At 39.0% G+C, this 10000-nt stretch overlaps 1 protein-coding gene across 3 annotated transcripts in view; it reads left to right on the top strand.

Annotated features, from left to right (window-relative positions):
* The first annotated feature begins 195 nt into the window (after positions 1-195).
* LOC143288191 (uncharacterized) overlaps positions 196-10000 on the top strand; it is a 36781-nt gene continuing 26976 nt past the window's right edge. For 2 of the 3 annotated variants that reach the window (XM_076596514.1, XM_076596512.1), the window contains exons 1-2: positions 196-280; positions 2927-3862. In XM_076596514.1, the coding sequence (XP_076452629.1) occupies positions 3805-3862 (58 nt within the window). In that variant the 5' untranslated portion in view covers positions 196-280; positions 2927-3804. Of the gene's footprint in view, positions 285-2926; positions 3863-10000 lie in introns of all 3 variants that reach the window. The other variant, XM_076596513.1, reaches the window with a different exon arrangement.

Here is a 10000-nt window from a genome sequence, read left to right as displayed (position 1 = left end):
CCAAACCAGTGTGTCCTGGTTGGTAGTAGGTGTATATTCTGGTCGCTGTCAGACATATTTACCAGGAAGATATTAACTATTGTGTGTGTGTGTGTGTGTGTGTGTGTGTGTGTGTGTGTGTGTGTGTGTGTGTTCGCGCGCGGTCCACACTGTCCTCTTCTCGCTGTCCTGGGCCGTGTAAAGCAAGCTCAGAGAGTGAAAGTGAAACATTTTCAAGTTCTCCGTGTATCAGCACTGATCGGCAGCTCAGCGTGTGCTCTTTCGATTCTTCTCATCATCAGTTAGTCATTCATGTTCAGTTTTCACTCAACTGTCACAGTTTTAATGACGTTATTTGTGTAGTCAGTTCAGTTCAGCCATGTTCAGTTTTCACTCAACTGTCACAGTTTTAATGACGTTATTTGTGTAGTCAGTTCAGTTCAGCCTTGTTCAGTTTTCATTCAACTGTCACAGTTTTAATGACGTTATTTGTGTAGTCAGTTCAGTTCAGCCTTGTTCAGTTTTCACTCAACTGTCACAGTTTTAATGACGTTATTTGTGTAGTCAGTTAGTCAGCCATGTTCAGTTTTCACTCAACTGTCACAGTTTTAATGACGTTATTTGTGTAGTCAGTTAGTCATTCATGTTCAGTTTTCACTCAACTGTCATAGTTTTAATGACGTTATTTGTGTAGTCAGTTAGTCATTCATGTTCAGTTTTCACTCAACTGTCATAGTTTTAATGACGTTATTTGTGTAGTCAGTTAGTCATTCATGTTCAGTTTTCACTCAACTGTCATAGTTTTAATGACGTTATTTGTGTAGTCAGTTAGTCATTCATGTTCAGTTTTCACTCAACTGTCACAGTTTTAATGACGTTATCTGTGTAGTCAGTTAGTCGACCATGTTCAGTTTTCACTCAACTGTCACAGTTTTAATGACGTTATTTGTGTAGTCAGTTAGTCATTCATGTTCAGTTTTCACTCAACTGTCACAGTTTTAATGACGTTATTTGTGTAGTCAGTCATTCATGTTCAGTTTTCACTCAACTGTCACAGTTTTAATGACGTTATTTGTGTAGTCAGTTCAGTTCAGCCTTGTTCAGTTTTCACTCAACTGTCACAGTTTTAATGACGTTATTTGTGTAATCAGTTATTCAGCCATGTTCAGTTTTTACTCAACTGTCACAGTTTTAATGACGTTATTTGTGTAGTCAGTTATTCAGTCATATTCAGTTTTCACTCAACTGTCACAGTTTAATGACATTATTTGTGTAGTCAATTATTTTTGTCATGTTCAGTTTTCATTCAACTGTCACAGTTTAATGACATTATTTGTGTAATCAGTTATTCAGTCATATTCAGTTTTCACTCAACTGTCACAGTTTTAATGACGTTATTTGTGTAGTCAGTTCAGTTCAGCCTTGTTCAGTTTTCACTCAACTGTCATAGTTTTAATGACGTTATTTGTGTAGTCAGTTAGTCATTCATGTTCAGTTTTCACTCAACTGTCACAGTTTTAATGACGTTATTTGTGTAGTCAGTTAGTCATTCATGTTCAGTTTTCACTCAACTGTCACAGTTTTAATGACGTTATTTGTGTTGTCAGTTAGTCATTCATGTTCAGTTTTCACTCAACTGTCACAGTTTTAATGACGTTATTTGTGTAGTCAGTTAGTCATTCATGTTCAGTTTTCACTCAACTGTCACAGTTTTAATGACGTTATTTGTGTAGTCAGTTCAGTTCAGCCATGTTCAGTTTTCACTCAACTGTCACAGTTTTAATGACGTTATTTGTGTAGTCAGGTAGTCATGTTCAGTTTTCACTCAACTGTCACAGTTTTAATGACGTTATTTGTGTAGTCAGTTATTCAGTCATGTTCAGTTTTCACTCAACTGTCACAGTTTTAATGACGTTATCTGTGTAGTCAGTTAGTCGACCATGTTCAGTTTTCACTCAACTGTCACAGTTTTAATGACGTTATTTGTGTAGTCAGTTAGTCATTCATGTTCAGTTTTCACTCAACTGTCACAGTTTTAATGACGTTATCTGTGTAGTCAGTTAGTCATTCATGTTCAGTTTTCACTCAACTGTCACAGTTTTAATGACGTTATTTGTGTAGTCAGTTAGTCAGCCATGTTCAGTTTTCACTCAACTGTCACAGTTTTAATGACGTTATTTGTGTAGTCAGTTAGTCATTCATGTTCAGTTTTCACTCAACTGTCACAGTTTTAATGACGTTATTTGCGTAGTCAGTTAGTCAGCCATGTTCAGTTTTCACTCAACTGTCACAGTTTTAATGACGTTATTTGTGTAGTCAGTTAGTCATTCATGTTCAGTTTTCACTCAACTGTCATAGTTTTAATGACGTTATTTGTGTAGTCAGTTAGTCATTCATGTTCAGTTTTCACTCAACTGTCATAGTTTTAATGACGTTATTTGTGTAGTCAGTTAGTCATTCATGTTCAGTTTTCACTCAACTGTCACAGTTTTAATGACGTTATTTGCGTAGTCAGTTAGTCATTCATGTTCAGTTTTCACTCAACTGTCACAGTTTTAATGACGTTATCTGTGTAGTCAGTTAGTCGACCATGTTCAGTTTTCACTCAACTGTCACAGTTTTAATGACGTTATTTGTGTGGTCAGTCATTCATGTTCAGTTTTCACTCAACTTTCACAGTTTTAATGACGTTATTTGTGTAGTCAGTTAGTCATTCATGTTCAGTTTTCACTCAACTGTCACAGTTTTAATGACGTTATCTGTGTAGTCAGTTAGTCATTCATGTTCAGTTTTCACTCAACTGTCACAGTTTTAATGACGTTATTTGTGTGGTCAGTCATTCATGTTCAGTTTTCACTCAACTGTCACAGTTTTAATGACGTTATTTGTGTAGTCAGTCATTCATGTTCAGTTTTCACTCAACTGTCACAGTTTTAATGTGAAACAGACACAAGTGCTGTGAAGCAGGCAGGCAGACAGACCACAAGTGCTATGAAAGAAACAGACACAAGTGATGTGAAACAGACAGACAGACAGACAGACACAAGTGCTGTGAAACAGACAGACACAAGTGCTGTGAAACAAACAGACAGACACAAGTGCTGTGAAACAGACAGACACAAGTAATGCGAAACAGACAGACAGACAGACAGAAGTGCTGTGAAACAGACACAAGTGCCGTGAAACAGACACAAGTGATGTGGAACAAACAGACACAAGTGCCGTGAAACAGACACAAGTGATGTGGAACAAACAGACACAAGTGCTGTGAAACAGACACAAGTGATGTGGAACAAACAGTCACAGGTGCTGTGAAACAAACAGACACAAGTGCTGTGAAACAGTCACAGGTGCTGTGAAACAAACAGACACAAGTGCTGTGAAACAGACACAAGTGCAGTGAAGCAGACAGAAGTGATGTGAAACAAACAGACACAAGTGATGTGGAACAAACAGACACAAGTGATGTGGAACAAACAGACACAAGTGCAGTGAAGCAGACACAAGTGCTGTGAAACAGACAGAAGTGATGTGAAACAAACAGACACAAGTGCTGTGGAACAAACAGACACAAGTGCTGTGAAACAAACAGACACAAGTGGTGTGAAACAGACACAAGTGCTGTGAAACAGACACAAGTGCTGTGAAACAAACAGACACAAGTGCTGTGAAGCAGACACAAGTGCTGTGAAACAAACAGACACAAGTGCTGTGAAACAAACAGACACAAGTGCTGTGAAACAAACAGACACAAGTGCTGTGAAACAAACAGACACAAGTGCTGTGGAACAAACAGACACAAGTGCAGTGAAGCAGATCGACGTGATGGGGAAGGGTCACTGGACAGCCGTGCTTCTGGTCATTCTCTGCACGCCGGTTCAAGGTCAGTGTCACAGCCGTCCTTGTCTACTGTCAGATTTTAGTTACTCTGATGTCAGTGACAAGCTTACAACTTTGTCGACCCTGGCTTCACAAGGTCGTAGCAGTGGTCATGATTATTGCTATGATTTTTGTAGTATGATGTTTCTCCGATGTCAGTGACAAGCTGACAACTTTGTGACCTTGGCTTGACAAGATCGTAGCAGTGGTCATGATTATTGCTATGATTTTTGTAGTATGATGTTTCTCCGATGTCAGTGACAAGCTGACAACTTTGTCGACCCTGGCTTGACAAGATCGTAGCAGTGGTCATGATTATTGCTATGATTTTTGTAGTATGTTTCTCCTATGTCAGTGACAAGCTGACAACTTTGTGACCCTGGCTTCACAAGATCGTAGCAGTGGTCATGATTATTGCTATGATTTTTGTAGTATGTTTCTCCTATGTCAGTGACAAGCTGACAACTCTGTGACCCTGGCTTCACAAGATCGTAGCAGTGGTCATGATTATTGCTGTGATTTTTGTAGTATGATGTTTCTCCGATGTCAGTGACAAGCTGACAACTTTGTGACCCTGGCTTCACAAGATCGTAGCAGTGGTCATGATTATTGCTATGATTTTTGTAGTATGATGTTTCTCCGATGTCAGTGACAAGCTGACAACTCTGTGACCCTGGCTTCACAAGATCGTAGCAGTGGTCATGATTATTGCTGTGATTTTTGTAGTATGATGTTTCTCCTATGTCAGTGACAAGCTGACAACTCTGTGACCCTGGCTTCACAAGATCGTAGCAGTGGTCATGATTATTGCTGTGATTTTTGTAGTATGATGTTTCTCCTATGTCAGTGACAAGCTGACAACTCTGTGACCCTGGCTTCACAAGATCGTAGCAGTGGTCATGATTATTGCTATGATTTTTGTAGTATGATGTTTCTCCTATGTCAGTGACAAGCTGACAACTCTGTGACCCTGGCTTCACAAGATCGTAGCAGTGGTCATGATTATTGCTATGATTTTTGTAGTATGATGTTTCTCCTATGTCAGTGACAAGCTGACAACTTTGTGACCCTGGCTTCACAAGATCGTAGCAGTGGTCATGGTTATTGCTATGATTTTTGTAGTATGATGTTTCTCCGATGTCAGTGACAAGCTGACAACTTTGTGACCTTGGCTTGACAAGATCGTAGCAGTGGTCATGATTATTGCTATGATTTTTGTAGTATGATGTTTCTCCGATGTCAGTGACAAGCTGACAACTCTGTGACCCTGGCTTCACAAGATCGTAGCAGTGGTCATGATTATTGCTATGATTTTTGTAGTATGATGTTTCTCCTATGTCAGTGACAAGCTGACAACTCTGTGACCCTGGCTTCACAAGATCGTAGCAGTGGTCATGATTATTGCTATGATTTTTGTAGTATGATGTTTCTCCTATGTCAGTGACAAGCTGACAACTTTGTGACCCTGGCTTCACAAGATCGTAGCAGTGGTCATGGTTATTGCTATGATTTTTGTAGTATGATGTTTCTCCGATGTCAGTGACAAGCTGACAACTTTGTGACCTTGGCTTGACAAGATCGTAGCAGTGGTCATGATTATTGCTATGATTTTTGTAGTATGATGTTTCTCCGATGTCAGTGACAAGCTGACAACTCTGTGACCCTGGCTTCACAAGATCGTAGCAGTGGTCATGATTATTGCTATGATTTTTGTAGTATGATGTTTCTCCTATGTCAGTGACAAGCTGACAACTCTGTGACCCTGGCTTCACAAGATCGTAGCAGTGGTCATGATCATTGCTATGATTTTTGTAGTATGTTTCTCCGATGTCAGTGACAAGCTGACAACTTTGTGACCCTGGCTTCACAAGATCGTAGCAGTGGTCATGATTATTGCTATGATTTTTGTAGTATGATGTTTCTCCGATGTCAGTGACAAGCGCTGACAACTTCGTGACTCTGGCTTCATAAAGCTGTAGTAGTTGTCATAATTATTGCTATGATTTTTGTGGTAACGGACACAGCCATAGCATGGCATGTGTTTGAAATTGTGTGTGTGTGTGTGTGTGTGTGTGTGTGTGTGTGTGTGTGTGTGTGTGTTTGTGTGTGTGAAAGAGAGAGAGAGAGAGAGAGAGAGAGAGAGAGAGAGAGAGAGAGAGAGAGAGAGAGAATGCGAATGCGAATATTTTATTCAGATTAGGCCACTGCCCCTGTCTGAAGGGGAGGTATACATAATTGTACACAGAGAATATTTAAGATATGAACATGCATTCTAAACAAATGTACACAAAAATACTATAACACGAGACACATAATTGCATTCTAAGTTATACAAATATAGAGTAGCCTCAGTGTTTTGTAGACAAATAAAGCCAAGTTAGTCAAGACAGTTTCATTTCTGGATGTCACAAGTAGATTCAATCTAAAAAGACATAGGTTTCGAGTTCAATCAGTTTTATCCTTATATCATGCTCGACAGAACAACAGAACAAAATATGGATTTCGTTTTCTTCAGCTGCATTACATAAACGACATAAAACATTCATTGAACTTTTACCCTGATATCTGTATCGATGACAGGCAATATCTGACATACCGAATCTGAATTTAGATAATGCACTTCTGCCATATCTGTTCATATTCATCAAAATATATGGTTCCACGTTATTACCAATCTTAAACATTCTGTATTCTAAAAATCTATCACTAGTCTGGATATGATCGTGCCAATCCTGCCACCTATAATCAATAATTCTTTGCTTGAAACATTTAAGAGAGAGAGAGAGAGAGAGATTTGAATTGAATGATTTTTATTTTCATGCTTTAAAAAAATAAAAATTACATCCGATCCAGCTCTCATTGGGGAAACAGAAAAATATGAAACAAAGGGGCGGGGGGGCGGGGGGGGGGATAATTATGTCAATACAGCGTGCAGAGAGAGAGAGAGAGAGAGAGAGAGAGTGTGTGTGTGTGTGTGAGTGAGTGTGTTCATGGACATTTATGCAGTCGGGTTTTTAAGCCTGTGCACAAATTTCTCTGAATAAAATTTAGTGGCTTTTTCATATTTCATTTTCATTATTTGTATTGGTATTGTTGTTGTTGTTATTATTTCAACTCCTGTAAATCATATGTTATCGCGAATTATAGACTGAATGCACAATACCAAAAAGTTGACATTCCAAAAATGGCTGCCTCGATGTGTTTAAAATGTTCGTTATGTTCACAGTTGATTAGGTTCCTCTTTAACTCTCTCCATACGAACAGCGAAAGAGACGACGTTAACAGCGTTTCATCCCAATTACCATCATCAAAATATTGCAAGCGGCACGCTCTTATACTGAAGAGGTGAATGTTGACAAAGAATACCACAGTTCTGACGACGGAAGCTAAAGGTTGGGTCATTCAGACACCCACTGCACATCCGAGGGGTCTGTGTAGAGGAGAAGAGAGGACTGGCAGTACTGAGTGAGTTAAAATATTCGTATGCAGTAAACACGTCGTTAGTGTAGTCAGCATCGTTATTTGTGTTCTTTCCATGATCTATCGATCATGCTTCTTTTCTTTCATTTGCGAACAAGCCAAAGCATTTAATACGTTATCACGAACAATCGCACGTGCATACCATTGAATATTCATTGAATTGTGTACGATCTCGCATTTTTCTGAAAAATGACTTCTTGGGCGAATGTAGATAGTGTAAGACCTTAACACTGAGTGTAAAACGAAAAAGCCTTTTCTATGCCCAGAGTGATATTTTAAAATGTAATGTTTTAGATGAGTGTGATCTGGGTTTTTTTAAAGAAATTATTTCTCCTAAAAAAATAGCAGTTTGAAACATGTACCATTTGAAGGTGAATTTGAGAAATGTGTATGTCACTGTAACTTCCATTACTAAGCAAAAGAACAATAGCAACAACAACAAGCAAACAAACAACAAACAACAACAACACAAAGACTGCTATTAATCAGTGTGTCAGTATGTCACATAAAAGTGTATGTTTTGAGAATTAAAAAAAAAAAAAAGAAAGAAAAATATTACAGTAACTTTTTTTTACATTTTTCATAAAAGCATTATTTTTTTGTGTGCCCTTCCCATAAGTGCAATGTCATTATAATTAGAATGTGTCGAAAGAAGTAGTCATTTACTATATTTATGCCAAATTTGGTATCAACTAAGTTTGTTTTTTTCCCCAGAGAAAGTGGTTAAGTTTACCACGGACACACACACACACACACGCGTGCGCGCGCTCGGACACACACACTCACTCACACACACACACACAACCGAAACACCGCGTAATTACATAGACTCACATCGTTTACACAAGTAAGCCCAAAAAATCCAGTCAGGAAACAGCGCATTACAAATCGGACGTGACTATCAGTGGTGCACAAGAGAGCACAGCTGGCGAAACAATTCACCTATTTCCGGAAAGATTTCGCACAAAGATTCGGGGAACATCCTCACATCCTAATTCGGTTCACAAACATTGACCCGAATATATATATATATATAACACAAAGTTGAAAACCAACACCTATTTTGTTAAACAAAAACCAAAAAAAATCTGAATTTTCGCTGCCACCCAGCAGCTTGGTCACAGACTACACTTATAACAGGTGACGTAATGCTATTTTTTACGTCATCTTTCTGACCTTACATATATATATATATATATATATATATATATATATATATATATATGTATATTCTATTTTATTTTTTTGCACATAATCATTTTTACGTCACTTAGTTTTAACTCTCTCCATACGAACGGCGAAAGAGACGACGTTAACAGCGCTTCACCCCAATTACCATCATCAAAATATTGCAAGCGGAAAGCTCTTATACTGAAGACGTGAATGTTGACAAAGAATACCACAATTCTGACGACGGAAGCTAAAGGTTGGGTCATTCAGACACCCACTGGACATCCGAGGTGTCTGTGTAGAGGAGAAGAGAGGACTGGCCGTACTGAGTGAGTTAAAATGTCTTTATCTTATTGTAAAGCACGGTGAGCCCCATTTGAGACTGGGGTACTGCGCTATACCACCTAGGGACAAACAGTTGTGATGCCAGCGAGTAAAACAGTGAGTGAGAGAGAGAGAGAGGGGGGGCGGGGGGGAGGGGGGGGGGGGCGAGACTGAGATGGTTTTATTCATATGCCCCCTCAGAAGGGGATGTACATGAACATAACAAAAAATAAATAAATAAATAAAGTACTAAAAAAAAAAAGAAACAAGCAAACAAAAAACGTATACAAAATGTTTATGCTGCATACTATGCACATCGTCTTTTAAACGCTTTGTAGAGACTAAATAGGCAACTGCTTTCTTAATGCGTTCGTTCGTTGATGAGAACAATACAATCAATTAATTTTGAATAAACATGGGTTTTTTTGTTTGTTTGTTTTTTTTGTTTTTGTTGTTGTTGTTTTTTGGGGGGCATGGGGGGGTTGTATACTTACGTGGTGGTATAAACTGCTCTCTAACATCACTCAATCCAGGACAAGAAAGTACAATATGAATTCCGTCTTCTTCTAGCGATTCAGAGACATAGAGAGAGAGAGAGAGAGAGAGAGAGAGAGAGAGAGAGAGAGAGACAGACAGACAGACAGACAGAGAGAGACAGAGAGAAACGAAACAAAACGAAATGTTTTATTCAAACTGTAAAGGCCAAAGCCCCTTACTGAAGGGGTGTGACACATGAACATTGAAATACAGGAATTATAACAGTCATGCTAATTAATTACCACAGCTACGTACTTTGTATACTAGAGAGAGAGAGAGAGAGAGAGAGAGAGAGAGAGAGAGAGAGAGAGAGATGATTTATTCACTCAAGGCCATAGCCCCATATGAATGAAGGGCGATAATACAGTATGCAGATGTCACCATACTATCAGTAAACATTCACCATTTTCACAATTAGTCAAAGAGAGAGAGAGAGAGAGAGAGAGTGTGTGTGTGTGTGTGTGTGTGTGGAGGGGGTGGGGTGAGGGGGTTGGAGAGGGTGAGTGAGTAGACATCCGAAGAAGGATACACAAATTATAACAAGGCCTCTCAGTGTGAGATAACTTGCAGGTGTCACGTGCCCGCTCCTTCGGGAAACCACACACCCTTCTGAATCACACATACAGCACAT

The sequence above is a fragment of the Babylonia areolata genome, chromosome 12 (genome assembly GCF_041734735.1).
Source record: "Babylonia areolata isolate BAREFJ2019XMU chromosome 12, ASM4173473v1, whole genome shotgun sequence".
Classification (NCBI taxonomy): Eukaryota; Metazoa; Mollusca; class Gastropoda; order Neogastropoda; family Buccinidae; genus Babylonia; species Babylonia areolata.
The sequence above is the reverse complement of the archived record's forward strand: the minus strand, read 5'-3'. Positions and strand labels throughout refer to the sequence as shown.